The sequence below is a fragment of the Balaenoptera physalus genome (genome assembly GCF_965194825.1).
Source record: "Balaenoptera physalus genome assembly, chromosome: 2".
Taxonomy (NCBI): domain Eukaryota; kingdom Metazoa; phylum Chordata; class Mammalia; order Artiodactyla; family Balaenopteridae; genus Balaenoptera; species Balaenoptera physalus.
In genome coordinates, this window is record NC_138883.1 from 76,649,966 (window position 1) to 76,668,343 (window position 18,378).

The window sequence follows — 18,378 nt, forward strand, 5'->3', positions numbered from 1 at the left end:
CACAATCTATGACTGAAAGCATTGATAAGCTGGATTCATTAAAATAAAACATTCCACTCTCTAAATGACCATGTCAAGAGAATGAAAAGACTAGCCACAGAGGAAGAACAAATTTGTGAAATACATATCTGAAAAAGGCTGCTATCCAAAGTATGAAAAGAACACTTAAAACTCAACAATAAGAAAACAAACAGCCCTATTTTAAAAAACGGGCAAAGACGTTAATAGACACCTCACCAAAGAAGTTATACATCATGTATCACCAGGATCATGCAAATTAAACACTAATAAGATACCACTACACAGCTATTAGAATGGCCAAAATCCAGAACACTGACAACATCAAATGTTGGCAAGGATGTTGAGCAACAAGAACTCTCCCTCATTGCTGGTGGGAATGCAAAATGATATAGTTGCTTCAGAAGACAACTGGTGGTTTCTTACAAAACTAAGCATACACTTACCATATGTTTTAGCAGTTGTGCTCCTTTGTATTTACCCAGATGCATTGAAAACTACGTCCAGAAAAAAATGCACACAGATGTTCAGAGCAGCTTTATTTATAATTGCCCAAACTTGAAAGCAACCAAGATGTTCTTCAGTAGGTTTATGGTTAAATAAACTATGATACATCCAGACAATGGAATTTTAGTCAGTGCTAAACAGAAATGAGCTATCAAGCCATCAAAAAGCATGGAGAAAACCTAAATGCATATTACTAAATGAAATAAGCCAATCTGAAAAGTCTACATACTGTTTTATACCAACCATATGACATTCTAGAAAAGGAAAAACTATGGAGACAGGAAAAAGGTCGTATAGTTGCCAGTGGTTGGGGGAAAAAGGGATGAATAGCAAAGAGAGTTTTAGGGCAGTGAAATTACAGTACTCTGTATGATACTATAATGATGGATATATATCATTGTAGATTTTTCCAATTCCATCCAACGTACAACACCAAGAGTGAACTATAGTGTAAACTATGAACTTTGAGGGACAATTATGCATCAGTGTAGGTTCATCATTTGTAACAAATGTACCACTCTAGTGTGAGATGTTGATAATAGGGGAGGCTATGCATGTGTGAAAGCAAGGGTATATGCAAAATACCATCTGCTCAATATCGCTGTGAACCTAAACTTGCTCTAAAAAATAAAAGCTATTTTTAAAAAAGGAGAAAAATAGATAAACCTGAAGCAGATACTAGTCTATCTATATCTTTAAATGATAAAGGAAATATTATAAATTTTAGTGGAATTAATTTTTGATTACGATGATGTAAATAATTATCTCACATCATTTATCAATAAATTCCAACAGATTAAAGTTAAAATATGGAAAAAATTCACCTTTAATAAGATTTAGAATTAAAATTATCTGGAATGAATATATTTTGCCTGAATAGAACAATCATCAATGCTTGTTGTAGTAAAGAAACTACAACAAAAGACAAAACAGCATACAAAAACTTCAAAATTCACAGCTAGTGACATCTTTCAACACCCTCTTGGTTACTGATTGATGCCTTTAAAATATTGTCAATTGAGAGGTGAAAAATGGGGTGACACATTTTCTGTAATGGCAAAAGACTCTTTTAACAATCCCAAGGGCTTCCCTGGTGGCGCAGTGGTTGAGAATCTGCCTGCCAATGCAGGGGACACGGGTTCGAGCCCTGGTCTGGGAAGATCCCACATGCCACGGAGCAACTGGGCCCGTGAGCCACAATTACTGAGCCTGCGCGTCTGGAGCCTGTGCTCCACAACAAGAGAGGCCACGATGGTGAGAGGCCCGCGCACTGCGATGAAGAGTGGTCCCCACTTGCCACAACTAGAGAAAGCCCTCGCACAGAAACGAAGACCCAACACAGTCATAAATAAATAAATAAATAAATAAAAGAATGTGAATTTCTAAAAAAAAAAAAAATCCCAATTGCTTTTTACTGCCCGTCTCTGAGGACTCTAAAACAATCAAATGAGGTTTCTCCTTTATGCCTCCTATTAAGGGATACTTTTATCTACTGCTGTCTTTTGAAGTTCAGAGTGGAAAATAAATCACTGAATGATGAAGATTAGGCATTCAGGATTTCATATTGATGTTACTTCTGAAGTCCAAGTGCAACTGTTAGGTTACATAATCCTGACATATTACCCTGCCTACATACCACATCTATCACATGTTTCATTTACAATATGTGTGTCCATACTGATAAAGTTCAAATGCCAAAATAATAACTGAAGAAAGGGCTGGAAAGGGGATGTTAAACTGGAAAAAATTTTGATTTTTGTACAAATGGAAAAAAGATAACAAAAATCACTGTAATGATGTTTACTGGGAATTAAGAAAATAATACATCAATCCAGAACAAATAAATTATTCTTAGAGAAAAAGGATCTAGGCAAGCTTAAATTGTTGGTTACACTGATCAGATTGGATGACTTTTTCTTTGAATTATTGCATAATGCAGAGAAAATTGCATATTTGTTTCAAGGGACGCAATTATTTTTAAAGAGAGATAGACAAGAAAACTGCAAGAATAAAATGCCTGATTCATGGCTTGGAGAATCACAGAATGTCACCACTTCCAAAATATTGATGCTATCACTACACTTGTTAGGAATTATAGAGAGGAATATATGACGAACTATCCTATGACAACAGTCTGAAAATGGCCATATATTTATAAACAAATATTAGTTTGTAAAAAAAAAAAATGAGAGCAATCACACTGTCTAGGACCCTATCTTTGCCAAGTCCATGAGCACCTTCAAATATACTTATGTGCATACTTCAGAAAAACACAGAAGGTCCAGGGGCTGCAGCTTAGATAAAATCATTGTCTTGCATTAAGATTACACAGCACAAAGAAGGAATGAAGATTCATATGCATGAATTGCTATCAAAGATTTCCATTTTCTATTCCACTACCATGTGAAAGAAAGAAGTTTTTATGCTACTCTGAGTGATGGTGTCAAACATAATGGTTAGAGTATGGGCCACTTATGATAAAATGTGTATCTTACTGATAGTAACCTTATATATCTAAGTGCATATAATTAAATATCCATTATGGTTAACTGGATATACTGTATCTCTAAAATTTATACTGCATGATTAAAAGGTTAAAAGTACATGAATAATCAAATATATCCTATTTTGTGCTCTCATTTCAGCATTAGGTCTGGCTCTAGGCTCTGAAGGAGGCAAGAAAAGCACTGGAGATGATCATCTAGCCTGGAATAAGACTTGAATAATAGACCTAAAGTCAGATAAACAGGGGAGGTACTGAAATAAGTGGATTTATGTAGATTGAGCACTGACCTATTCCCCTTATGTGTAAGTGTACTTTTAAAATTTTCATTTAGCTTAGCTAAGTTCACCTCAGTCAGTAACACAATATCTATGACTTCTGTCCATCCTTGACAAAGTTAAAGGTTAAATGAAACTTAACCTCTCATTAAGGACTACATGAAATTCTAAATCTGCTAAACTCCACTAACTAATCATTTGTTGATTACCATTAATCATTTATTGATTACCCTGGTGAAAGCCTCCTCTGCTTGTTCTAGCTCATGAGTGTGTGTGCTTTCTCACCCTCTCTCTCTCTCTTCTTCCCTTATGTGGTAAAAGGAAATTTTTCTCTATGTGAAGAACTGGTCTATAGTCTATGAATTTCCTTATATGCCTTGCAATGTGTGGATACTGTTTATTTTAATTTTAATTGAATAAATGAATTCAATTATCAGATTATAAATGTTCAAATTGATAAAGTCAAATTAATAGAATTATAGTTTTCTCATGTCCATAAATATGATAGATCCATTTTCTATAAATTTGCTCACCCTACCAACCAAAACACTTGAGTTACTGCTTTTTCTGGAAAGCACTTATTAGAGAAAATCCACATGGCTATCGATACACTTGGTGAATTCACAATCTATTTAAATAACGAGAGAGTAAGTCTTTGCTCTGAACTCTAGGGACAAGTACCTGGAATGTTTATTCTAATAATTCCCTCTGGGGGTTAATCGCCAGTCTGTATCTTATGTATGTTTCTTGCCCTTCTTTTTTTTTTCTGACCTGCAAATGATTGTCATGTATATTCACGGAGATAAAAAAGAATCTCACTGTTTCTACATATCTTTGAAGAGGCCACTCCTCAGCTAGAACTGGTAGGTTTAAATAGCAGAGCTAATAACATATAGAAGTTGTATACATTAATAAAGGAGGAGACTTTGTACAAGAAACTTAGGAATGAATGAAAACCATATTATTCTGATCATGAGGGCAACAGTGAAAGACAATTTGGGTCAGATAGCATCTGGACAAATGTATCTAGTTTTAGTAAGAAGCAGCATCAATCAGTCTGTGACTGATAAATAAATACCACTGACATTCCTGATCTGAGGGGTCAGTTTTATAGTTTGAGTTTGTGTTTTTGGAATATAAACTTGAGTTTGTTTATTCCCTATAGGATAAAAAGATCAAATAATTTACAATATGTAAAATAATGGAAAATTAGTTTCATCATTGGCTACATTTAACATCTGTGACAAGTCTAATAAATGTAATGTAATATAATCTAATAAAATGTAATCTAATGAAAATCTCATATAAAGAAAATGGAAAACATTGACTTATTTTATGTTAATTTACTTATTTATGTTTTTACTTTCCTACAATGAATGTTTATTTCAACTTAGAAAACACTTATGGAATGCTAAGTGAGATAAGTGATTAATTTAAATCAATATTTAGAAAAAAATTTTCCCCTCAAGTCCACATTTATTTTCTTGATTGAAGTTATATAACCTTTTATTCAATACAGTTGTCTAATTATACTGCTAATATATTTCTCTTTTTTTTCAAACACACACTGTATTTTATTTTTACAATAGATAAATAAACTGACACCAAGCATTGTAAATGGATGACCACAACAAAAGCAACAGTGATTGCAATTACCAAACACGAAACACACTCATACTATGTCATAATATTGCCATTCAGTCCAGTAATCCTCCACTGTAACAGCTCCTTTATTTTTCAGTGAAAATTGATTTGTATATTTTTTGCCTCTGAGTCCTTGTTGGATTTTATTTTTTTATTCAAACAGAAAGTCACAAAAATTATAATCATCCTCATCAGTTCACTCAGTCCCATGTAATTAATTTTTTTTTTCATCTTGATCTTTTGTTAGCACTTTTATGAATTCATCCGTTTTCCATTAGAGTTCTGAAAATGCTTTTGGTGATTTTGTAACCCAAGGACTATTTCCTGTTTTTCTAAAGCCACCACCCTTTTCTACCTACATTTATAACAAATACTTTAATATTTTAAACTTGATAATATATGAGAACAAAGTCCTTTGGGCACTTATAATGTTGGAGATTTTTCTATCAAATGTACAAGTATTTTTTTTAATTAGGAAAATATTTATAATGGTTATTTTGGCAGCAAATCTGATTTTTCATATGACAAACATTTTTTGTGATAAGTGAATATTACCCCTGGGTTATCTAATCCATACATGGCTTAACACTCTGGTGCCAAAGAATCATTAAAAAAAAACCCTCAAGATCAGTAGAAACTTCACAGCCTTTTTTATTATCAAAAGAACTGCCAGTTACATATTTCCACATACACTAGTTAAGTGCTTTTGTGCAAATGTATAGAAAAGACTTTATTACTGAATATAGACACACAGTATTAAACATCTTATAGCTTTCTTTCTTCAAGCAAGCACCACAGTTGAAAAGAATGGAGTGATTTTTCTTCATTTAGTCAAGTGAATGGCACAGAAAGAGCGAGGCTCCCCAATCACGGGAACCCATCCCATTCTCAGAAGTTCCTGCGAGAGAGAAACCAAACCTTGCCTCATTCAGTTTTATTCAATTATTTTTCATTCCTTTTCAGTTCAATATTATTTGTATAATATATATATACCACTCAAAATTTGAATTTTTCACGTGAGTTTTAACTGTGCCTTAAGTTAGGAAGAACTGTTTCCTTTTTCTGACTCCAACTTATTTTTACCTGTGTCTGAGTAGAAAAGTAGGTATTTTAAAGATATTTCATACTTGATCATATGTACAAATTGTCATAATGAATGTTTCATCTATTATAACAGATCTGAGTCCATGTTTATGTACATTTAGCTGGATATATTTTAGAGATATGCTTGTAAATTTTCAAAAAAGCCTAAATCAATAAATATTATTTTTGCTTTTAATTTTCCAATTTTACATATTAAACTATAAAAATTACTTTTTTGATTCTCCTCAGGATTTTCTTCTGTTAGTATTTTGAGATTGAGGACTGCATAATACTGACAACAATTTCATAACTAGTATGTAGACTCAGTTACTGTTTGAAATATAATACCAATGATGATGACAACAATTATTTATAAAGAAGACAACTAGATAATTTTATCATTTATATTTAATAAAGAAAAATATTTTCATTAACACTAAGTTTTCTTTACCAGGTCTTCCATAGTAAAAATTTTTCTGTGGTCCTTATTGGTTTGAGTATCTTAACAATCACCAGAAAATGAGATAATGCTAAAGATAAAATTTTGTGAATGCACATACATACATAGCACCCATGTATACAATAAAATATACAAATATATTCCATATATGTTACCCTTTAGAGTCATAACAATTTGGGAGGTTGAAGAGTAGGTATTGTTTTATTTTTATAGAAAAATAAATCAATGTTCAAAAGAGTTAAGTGTATATTTCCTTAGTAAATGTTGAGGCGAGGACTAGAATTTGATTCTTGGTTCAGTTTTTGTTTTTGTTTTGTTTTGTTTTAATTCTGATAGTTGGCCTAAACAATAACTTCTGAATATTTCATGAACTATAAAGAAAAAAAAAAAAAAGGAAATTCTGAGTAGATTCTCCACATTCAGTCCTGGTACTCCAGAACTAGAACTTGGTATAAGTGTTTGTGTGTATATGTGTGATTCTGTATCTGTGTCTGTGTGGTTGGAATGTACCATTAATAGTTTTTTAAAAGAAGAAAAGAAAAAAACAACAAAGAAAGCTGGGACCAAAAGATCTAAATCAAAGTGAAAAAGTAGACAAAAGTGAGCCAACAGCGTCAGCTCATTGTGGGAAACCAAATGGAGTAGAAGTATCGAAGACATATGAGCCAGGAATTATCAAGGGTCAGTCTGGACACAAGTGTGAAAAATCAGAGGAAAGCAATAGTTACAAAAGGGTAAGCATTTAGGAGCCAAGGAAACACAAATACTACTTGTAAAAGATTTGGTGGTTGTTTAGAGATCATCTACACACAGAATGCAAAGGGACAAGAAAGAAAACTCCAGCCAGGAACCCAGCAACAATAGATTCAGGGAAATAGGCAAAAAGTAGAGACTAAGAGTTTTATTCAGGAACCAAAGTATGAGATACAGACAACTATTGAAAAAAATAGAAAGAAAGGAAGAAAGAAAGAAAAGAAGAGAGGAAGGGAGAGAAAGAGGAAGGGAGGAAGAGAGAAGAAAAGGAGGAAGGAAGAAAGAAACCTGGACACTGAGAAGTATTTACGTTCTTGTGCAGAAACTTCCTAGGAAGCTTAGAAAGCTTATTTTATTATAATTTGGGAGAGGTAAGAACGTATGACAGACTGTAGCCAGTTTAAAGCTTCAGGAATAAGTGAAATCACTGGTATATCTCTTTGGGATAAAAGGGAAGGGTGAGAATATAGTATAGCTGATAGAAGAAAGTACCGTAATTTGCTGAGTGTGTATATAATTCAACTCATATGAACATATCTGAATATTTCAAATTAGGGAGGTGGAAAAGATTGAATACTAGGTGCCAGAAAGTTACACGACTATATTCCAATCCACTTGAACTAACTTATGACCAAAAACCACTTGGCTCTTACTCGTTGACCCATTGAACTCATGGTTCATGAATTCATGAACTCAGAAACAACAAATGAATGTGGAGATAAAATCTATGCCTGCAAACTCTATTTACAAAATTTTACAAAAAATTTCCCATGTTTTGTGCCTTTCTGTCTGAAAATAAATGCAGTAATGTGAATGTGTATACAAGTAATGTACTTGCATTGGTCAATTAAAATGTATTTTTCAGAAATGTCCATCTTCTCTTTTTCTATAGGAATCAAATACTGCTCTCTCTATGTCCATACCTTCAAAACTATTGCAGATTAAATTATCACTTTTTCCAGATTATCTTCATTTTAAAGGCTTTCTGAAAACTCCTACATAGACTAGATGAAAATGATGAATAGCTCAATGATATCAGAGTTTGTTTTGTTAGGACTCACCAACACTTGGGAACTTGAAATTTTCCCTTTTTTTCATATTTTTGTTGACCTATGCAGCGATTATGGCAGGAAACCTTCTCATTGTGGTCACTGTAACCTTTGACTCTCATCTGCACTCCACACCAATGTACTTCCTCCTTGGAAATCTCTCCTTTCTTGATATGTCTATTTCTACAATCACAACCCCTAAGATGGTTGCAGATTTTCTCAGGGAGAATAAAACTATTTCTCAGTGGGGCTGTATGGCTCAGATGTTCTTCCTTCACTTTTTAGGGGGTAGTGAGATGACTCTTCTCATAGTTACGGCTATTGATTGGTACACTGCAATATGCAAACCTCTTCACTACACAGCCATCATGAACCACCGGGTACTCATAGGCTCTGTGCTGCTGTCATGGGCTATTTTTTTTGTGCATACAATGAGCCAGATGGTTTTTACCACCACCTTGCCCTTTTGTGGCCCCAATGTAGTAGACAATATTTTCTGTGACCCTCCTCTAGTTCTAAAGCTTGCCTGCACTGAGACCTATGTTCTGGAGTTGCTAGTAATTGCTGACAGCGGACTGTTGTCTTTCATCTGCTTCATACTCTTGCTCATTTCCTACACTGTGATTCTGGTAACTGTCTGACATTGGGCCTCTGGTGGTCTCTCCAAGGCTCTGTCCACACTGTCTGCTCATATTACTGTGGTCACTCTGTTCTTTGGGCCATGTATCTTCATTTATGCTTGGCCATTTAGTAGCTTTTCAGTGGATAAAATTTTTTCTGTGTTTTATTCAGTTATCACACCCTTGCTGAACCCATTATTTACACTCTGAGGAAGCAGGAGATGACAGCAGCCAGGAGTAGACTGAGGACCCAACACGTGAGCTCCAGACAGACCTTCTAGGCAACATCCATGATGACGAAGGTTTTTAGAGCAAAACCCATATATAGTACATCTCAGAATAAGTTTGTATTAATTTGTTTTGTTTGTAAATTTTTAAAAATATTCATAACGTACATTATGTACATTAAAACTACCAAATGCTCCATCATTACATCTCTATGACATATTTGGTTTTATTGAAAGAATAATTTTTAATTGAAATTCAATTCAGTTGGGGTTAATTTTTTAAATATAATAAAGAATTAAATAGAAAAAACTGGCTGACTAACTATAGTTGGAAACCCAGAAATGTCCAAGACTAAACTTCATTAAGTAAAGAGAAATCAAGTACAAATTTGTCTATTTTAAAAATTCAGAATTAGAGATCTTTCAGCTAAATTCTCCAGTTGACTACATGTGCATTAAAAAGTATTAAACTCACAAGGACACACACACATAAACTTACATTTTTGTGGATCCTAATATGTGTAAGCATTATTACTTTTTTAACAAGGCAAACAGGCTAGTTTCTGTAAGTAGATAGATCCAAATAATAACTGTCATCTGCTGGCAAGAAGCACATATTCATTTCTTAAGAAAATAGAAATTCCACCTGACATATAAGTTACATACAGTTCATTTTACCATATTCCATCATTCATGTTTGTATTCACAGTTGTTCTCATATATCTATCAAGAAACAATTAAGAGCATTACTATTGTCAATCCACATAGACAAGGAATAAATAAAGAAGCCTCTCTACATTCAATTATTCACTTCACAACAAAACAGAAAGTATTCAAGCTATTTATATTGCACAAAATGTGCTAAATTACAAAGTTTGATATATAGCTCATGGGCATTAAAATAAAAAGACATTCTATGACCTCTTTGGTATCAAATTCAAATGCTCTGCTTTTCCCCAAACATTCGGTGATCCTTTTATAGGCTTCTATCCACTACTTTTTCTTCATTGCCTCTAAACAATATGTGTAATATACTAATCATAGGCTAAAGCGTGCTTTAAAAATGTATCTCTAGCCATATGTGCATGATATATTTTAGACTAAATTTTTATTTTAAAAAATGCTTTGAGGAGGGTAGGAACTGGGTCCCTGGGGATCACTGGACATATTTGTATCTTTCTTATGAACTATTTCAATCATAGACTTTAGTATAAACACTGATATAACATATGGTTTTGTCAAATTTTTAACATTTTGCCTCATTTATTTCAGATTCTCCTTTACTACAAAAGTGGATTATTAGAAATAATAAAGACGCCTAAGTAACCCTCCACATCCAATTATTTTATCATAGCAAAGGTAATAACTATCATTAACTCCATAAGTATCATTCCTTTGTATTTTTAAAATTTTTTCTCATTTTTCATACATTGTGCAAAATACATTTTGCAGTTTTTACTTGATATAAATGGTATCTCTATAAATGCCATTATTCTAAAATTTATTTTTTCAATCAATTTAATGTTTTAAAGATTCGTCTTTAAATATATGCTGCCCTGCTTCATCCTTTTCTTAATGTGGTTAAAATATACAACATCTTAATAATTTTTAAGTGTACAATAATGTTAAATATATTCACCTTGTGAAAGAGATCTCTAGAACTTTTTCATCTCGCAAAATTGAAACTCTATACTCATTGTACAAGGGCCCTTTTCACCTCCCCCTAGTCCCTGGCAACCACCAGTCTCCTTTCTGTTTCTAAGGGTTTGAGTACTTCAGACACCACATGTAAGTGAATCATGCAGTATTTGTCTTTTGCGGACTGGCTTATTTCACTTAGTATACTGTCCTCGAAGTTCAACGATGTTGTAGCATATGATAGGATTTCCTTCTTTTTTAATGCTGAATACCATTCCATTGATGTATATGCCGCATTTTCTTTATCCAGTCATTCACTAGTGGATGTTTAGGTTGCTCCTATCCCTTGGCTATTGTGAATACTGCTGCAATGAACATGGGTGTGCAAATATCTCTTCAATATCCTGCTTTCAATTCTTTTGTATATATACCCAGAAGTCAAATTGTTGTATCATATAATTCTATTTTTAATTTTTGAGGAAACTTCATACTGTTTTCCAGAACGGTTGCAACATTTAATATTCCCACTAACAATGCAAAGACTTCCCATTTCTCTGCATCTCTACATCCTCACCAGCACCTGTTATTTACTGGTTTTTGTTTTTGTTTTGATAGAGCCCATCCTAACAGGTGTGAGGTAATATCTTACTGGGTTTTGATTTGCATTTTCCTGATGATTAGTGATGTTGAATATTTTTTTTCCACATACTTGCTGACTGTTGTATATTTTCTTTGAATAAAAATCTATTGAAGCTCTTTGCCCATTTTTCATTGGGTTATTTGGTTTTGTATTGTTAAGTTGTAGGAGTTCTTTATATATTCTATATATGAACTCCTTATCAGATATATGATTTGCAAATATTTTCTTCCATTCTGTAGTTTGCCTTTTCACTCCGTTGATTGTTTCCTTTGCTACACAGAAGGGTTTTTTTTTTTTTTTAATATATTTATTTATTTATTTATTTTTGGCTGTGTTGGGTCTTCGTTTCTGTGCGAGGCTTTCTCTAGTTGCGGCGAGCAGGGGCCACTCTTCATCGTGGTGCGCGGGCCTCTCACTGTCGTGGCCTCTCTTGTTGCAGAGCACAGGCTCCAGACACGCAGGCTCAGTAATTGTGGCTCACGGGCCCAGTTGCTCCGCGGTATGTGGGATCTTCCCAGACTAGGGCTTGAACCTGTGTCCCCTGCATTGGCAGGCAGATTCTCAACCACTGCGCCACCAGGGAAGCCCCTACACAGAAGTTTTTAACTTTGATATAACCACCTTTGTCTGATGTTTGCTTTTGCTGCCTGTGCTTTTGGTGTCATACCCAACAAATAATTGCCAAATTCAACATCTTGAAATTTTTCACATATGTCTTCGTCTTCAAGTTTTGTTGTGTCAGGTCTTACATTTAGGTATTTAACTCATTTTGATTTAATTTTTGTATATGGTGAAAGGTAAAATGCCAACATCATCTTTTGTGGATATCTAGCTTTCTCACACCACTTGTTGAATTTAGCTTATTCATTTTAATGGCTACAGAGCCTTCTATTTTATGGATATTCTAAAATTTATTTACCTCTCTTCTTGGGAAAAACTTAGAATTATCCAATTATTTACTGTTATAAATAATGCCTCATGAATATTATATATATATATATACTTCGTTGTGCACATGTGATAATTTTTCTAGGATATTTACCTAGAACTGGAAGTGCTGAGTTATAAAGTGTAAACATTCTAACTTTACTAGAAATTACAAAATTTCTTCCAAAGTTGTAGATGTTTTTACTCTATGAAGGGTCCTAATTTCTCCATGACTTATCAGTATAGGGTTTTGTAAATTGTTGTTTTTTTTTTCATTTAGATGGATATCAAATATTTTTAAATAAAAATATTAAATATTAATTAAAAACATTTATTGCATTTCCTTGATTAATAGTGAATTTGTGCATTAATTCAAATACATATTGGACATTCTCTTTCATCTTTCCAGTTCATACTTCTGTTGATTTCTCTTTGGGGATGTTATCTTTTTTACACACAAAAATATATATAAACTCAAAATGCCTTCATTCCTGTAGATTATATGAAAAGTTTGTGATGTTTATACACACACAAAATTTAATTGTTACCTTTATCATTTTTTCTTTTAGATTTGTAATTTTTTTCTCCTATGCAGTACATCTTTTGTAATTGATAGCCCCAAACATTTTATTGTCTTTACCTTTTTTATAATTTTAACATATATTTTTCACAGTTATTTAATCCAGCTAGAAATTAAATTTTGTATTGGTACCTTAAAGGAATCTAATTTATTTTATATAGATACAAACTATCATCTAAATATTGTTTATTGAATAGCTTTTCCCTACTTGTTTCACCTTTGCTATACATCAAACATCCATGTATGCTTGAGTCTCTTCCTGGACTCTATCATCCTGTCCATTGGTCATTTTGTCTCTTAGATACAACACTGCAAAATCTTAAATATGGTTGGTATGTAGCACAGTGAATCTACACTCTCCAAATACTCTAATTTAAGTATATCTAAGTTCTTCTTGTCATTGAACTCTGCCAGATGATTTTAGGATAAGCTGTCAAATTCCACAAAAACAATTTTAGGACATCAATTGAAATTGGATACAATTTACAGATTAATTTGGAAAGAATAGATAACTTTATGATTTTGAATATTTTAATCCACGAACCTAGTATATCCTTTTACTTAGTTACATTTTATTTTCTAATATTTAGTGATGTTTTGATTGTTTGATTTGTTATCAGGCATCGTATTTTCTTGCTATTACAGAGGAATCGCTTTTGCTCTATATTTTAGTAGGTCATTACTGATGTAGAAAAATAGCAGATTTTGGATAGCCTCAACCACCAGAGGGCAGACAGCAGAAGCAAGAAGAACTACAATCCTGAAGCCTGTAGAACAAAAACCACATTCACAGAAAGATAGACAAGATGAAAAGGCAGAGGGCTACATACCAGATGAAGGAACAAGATAAAACCCCAGAAAAACAACTAAATGAAGTGGAGATAGGCAACCTCCCAGAAAAAGCATTCAGAATAATGATAGTGAAGATGATCCAGGACCTTGGAAAAACAATGGAGGCAAAGATCGAGAAGATGCAAGAAATGTTGAACAAAGACCTAGAAGAATTAAAGAACAAACAGAGAGATGACCAATACAATAATTGAAATGAAAACTACACTAGAAGAAATCAATAGCAGAATAACTGAGGCAGAAGAACGGATAAGTGACCTAGAAGACAGAATGGTGGAATTCACTGTTGTGAACAGACTAAAGAAAAAAGAATGAAAAGAAATGAAGACAGCCTAAGAGACCTCTGGGACAACATTAAATGCAACAACATTCACATTATAGGGGTCCCAGAAGGAGAAGAGAGAGAGAAAGGACCAGAGAAAATATTTGAAGAGATTATAGTCGAAAACTTCCCTAGCATGGAAAAGGAAATAGCCACCCAAGTCCAGGAAGCGCAGAGAGTCCCATACAGGATAAACCCAAGGAGAAACACGCCGAGACACATAGTAATCAAATTGGCAAAAATTAAAGACAAAGAAAAATTATTGAAAGCAGCAAGGGAAAAATGACAAATAACATACAAGGGAACTCCCATAAGGTTAACAGCTGATTTCTCAGCAGAAACTCTACAAGCCAGAAGGGAGGGGCATGATATACTTAAAGTGATGAAAGTGAAGAAGCTACAGCCAAGATTACTCTACCCGGCAAGGACCTCATTCAGATTCGATGGAGAAATCAAAAGCTTTACAGACAAGCAGAAGCTAAGAGAATTCAGCACCACCAAACCAGCTCTACAACAAATGCTAAAGGAAATTCTCTAAGTGGGAAACACAAGAGAAGAAAAGGACCTACAAAAACACACCCAAAACAATTAAGAAAATGGTCATAGGAACATACATATCGATAATTACCTTAAACGTGAATGGATTAAATGCTCCAACCAAAAGACACAGGCTTGCTGAATGGATACAAAAACAAGACCCATATATATGCTGTCTACAAGAGACCCACTTCAGACCTAGGGACACATACAGACTGAAAGTGAGGGGATGGAAAAAGATATTCCATGCAAATGGAAGTCAAAAGAAAGCTGGAGTAGCTATACTCATATCAGATAAAACAGACTTTAAAGTAAAGAATCTTACAAGAGACAAGGAAGGACACTACATAATGATCAAGGGATCAATCCAAAAAGAAGATATAACAATTATAAATATATATGCACCCAACATAGGAGCACCTCAATACATAAGGTAACTGCTAACAGCTATAAAAGAGGAAACTGACAGTAACACAATAATAGTGGGGGACTTTACCACCTCACTTACACCAATGGACAGATCATCCAGACAGAAAATTAATAAGGAAACAGAAGCTTTAAATGACACAATAGACCAGATAGATTTTATTGATATTTATAGGACATTCCATCCAAAAACAGCAGATTACACGTTCTTCTCAAGTGCGCACGGAACATTCTCCAGGATAGATCACATCTTGGGTCACAAATCAAGCCTCAGTAAATTTAAGAAAATTGAAATCATATCAAGCATCTTTTCTGACCACAACACTGTGAGATTAGAGATGAATTACAGGGAAAAAAAACGTAAAAAACACAACACATGGAGGCTAAACAATACATTACTAAATAACCAAGAGATCACTGAAGAAATCAAAGAGGAAAGCAAAAAATACCTAGAGACAAATGACAATGAAAACACGACGATCCAAAACCTATGGGATGCAGCAAAAGCAATTCTAAGAGGGAATTTTATAGCTATACAAGCCTACCTAAAGAAACAAGAAAAATCTCAAGTAAACAATCTAACCTTACACCTAAAGAAACTAGAGAAAGAAGAACAAACAAAACCCAAAGTTAGCAGAAGGAAAGAAATCATGAAGATCAGAGCAGAAATAAATGAAGTAGAAACAAAGAAAACAATAGCAAAGATCAATAAAACTAAAAGTTGGTTCTTTGAGAAGATAAACAAAATTGATAAGCCATTAGCCAGACTCATCAAGAAAAAGAGGGAGAGGACTCAAATCAATAAAATCAGAAATGAAAAAGGAGAAGTTACAACAGACACCGCAGAAATACAAAGCATCCTAAGAGACTACTACAAGCAACCCTATGCCAATAAAATGGACAACCTGGAAGAAATGGGCAAATTCTGAGAAAGGTATAACCTTCCAAGACTGAACCAGGAAGAAACAAAAAATACGAACAGACCAATCACAAGTAATGAAATTGAAACTGTGATTAAAAATCTTCCAACAAACAAAAGTCCAGGACCAGATGGCTTCACAGGTGAATTCTATCAAACATTTAGAGAAGAGCTAACACCCATCTTTCTCAAATGCTTCCAAAAAATTACAGAGGAAGGAACACTCCCAAACTCATTCTATGAGGCCACCATCACCCTGATACCAAAACCAGACAAAGATACTACAAAAAAAGAAAATTACAGACCAATATCACTGATGAATATAGATGCAAAAATCCTCAACAAAATACTAGCAAACAGAATCCAACAACACAGTAAAAGGATCATATACCACGATCAAGTGAGATTTATCCCAGGGATGCAAGGATTCTTCAATATACGCAAATCAATCGATGTGATACACCATATTAACAAACTGAAGAAGAAAAACCATATAATCATCTCAATAGATGCAGAAAAAGCTTTTGACAAAATTCAACACCCGTTTATGATAAAAACTCTCCAGAAAGTGGGCATAGAGGGAACCTACCTCAACATAATAAAGGCCATATACAACAAACCCACAGCAAACATCATTCTCAATGGTGAAAAACTGAAAGCATTTCCTCTAAGATCAGGAACGAGACAAGGATGTCCACTCTCACCACTATTATTCAATATAGTTTTGGAAGTCGTAGCCACGGCATTCAGAGAAGAAAAAGAAATAAAAGGAATACAAATTGGAAAAGAAGAAGTAAAACTGTCACTGTTTGCAGATGACATGATACTATACATAGAGAATCCTAAAACTGCCACCAGAAAACTACTAGAGCTTATCAATGAATTTGGTAAAGTTGCAGGATACAAAATTAATGCACAGAAGTCTCTTGCATTCCTATACACTAATGATGAAAAATCTGAAAGAGAAATTATGGAAACACTCCCATTTACCATTGCAACAAAAAGAATAAAATACCTAGGAATAAACCTACCTAGGGAGACAAAAGACCTGTATGCAGAAAACTATAAGACACTGATGAAAGAAATTAAAGATGATACCAACAGATGAGAGACACTGAATTTTGTATAGTGAAGAAAAACAAAAACAAAAAAACCTTCCTTGGCTGATTCAATCTAATCTAGTACTCTTATTTTGCAAGAAATGTAGAAAACTGAAATGACTTTGGGGGTTTCTTAGATTACTTGGAGTAGGAGAGCTTCTTTTAAGTTCACTATTTTCTTTAAATAAATGGTTTATTTTATTTCCACTCATGAGCTCTGTATAAGCTAAAATAATAAGCAGGTCTTTTTTCTTGTTTTAGAATTGTGTCCTACAGAGCCCCCTCAAAATGTATTTCAGCCATGGTTACTAACAAAGCAAGAGATAAAAATCCCTTAAGCTTCAAGGATTACCTGTTGGTCATATAACCAGCTTTTCCCTTCCAGAATTCAGTCCCCAAAGCGTTTAACTCAAGTACCTAGTCACAGTATTTTTAAGACCATATCAAGAAAATATATTTATATACCATATATTAGTGCTCCACTTACATAATACACTTATTATCTAGTTTGTGTTATATGTATAAAGACTACAACTGATCAGAGTTCTGTTTAAATGTTTCTTGATTCATTCTTCAGCTTTTAATTCTTCCAGCTGAGTAATCAAAACATTTTTAACCTGTTTTAATCTCTTATATTATTGCATAGCTCTTCTCTACTTACTCTCTATATCATTTCTAAACCACTTTTTAAAAAATACAATGCATCAGTCTATTAAAGCAAAAACTAGAGCTGAATAAAAAATGATTTCCCCCAGGTTCTCAAAAATGATACACTATTAAGACATTACAATAGCATATGGTTGGTGTGATTGTCCTAGCCTTGATGAGGTAACAGAACAATTGAGATATTTAGTATGTAATCTTTCAGGAGATTCTCTGGTAAAGATGAGGACAGGTATAAAGATAGTCTCTTTATCTTGTTCGTTGCATGGTAAATCCATAGACAAAAATATGGCTGTTGTTCTTTATGTGATGTAGGAAAATCATTCAATAATACAAGTGAAGCCATGAATTGGCTGCAGAGTTGATGGACATATTCACCACCTAAGCACTACATTGGAACAGTTAGTAACAGGGTTGAGTAGATTTCATAAACTTTCTGGAATAGAAATTGAGGCTGAGAACTAAACAAATGGAGCGTAGGAAACAAAAGAATAAACAAATGAATTAATGAGCTGTTTCTTCCTATTGTCACAGATCACCCATGCCTTCTCATTTTCCTCCTAAAAAAGAGGATCTCAGCTGCTCATTAGACCCTGTTAGAGAGAGGCACTGTAGCATAGTGGTTAAGAACATAG

At 33.7% G+C, this 18,378-nt stretch overlaps 1 protein-coding gene across 1 annotated transcript; it reads left to right on the forward strand.

Moving 5' to 3' along the window:
- Positions 1-1,930: 1,930 nt before the first annotated feature.
- Positions 1,931-14,506, forward strand: LOC309656231 (olfactory receptor 4L1-like). The gene is given in 4 exon segments (XM_082452480.1): positions 1,931-8,329; positions 8,331-8,933; positions 8,937-9,108; positions 9,111-14,506. Coding segments are annotated over 4 exon segments (936 nt in total). The 5' UTR covers positions 1,931-8,254; the 3' UTR covers positions 9,197-14,506.
- Positions 14,507-18,378: the final 3,872 nt, after the last annotated feature.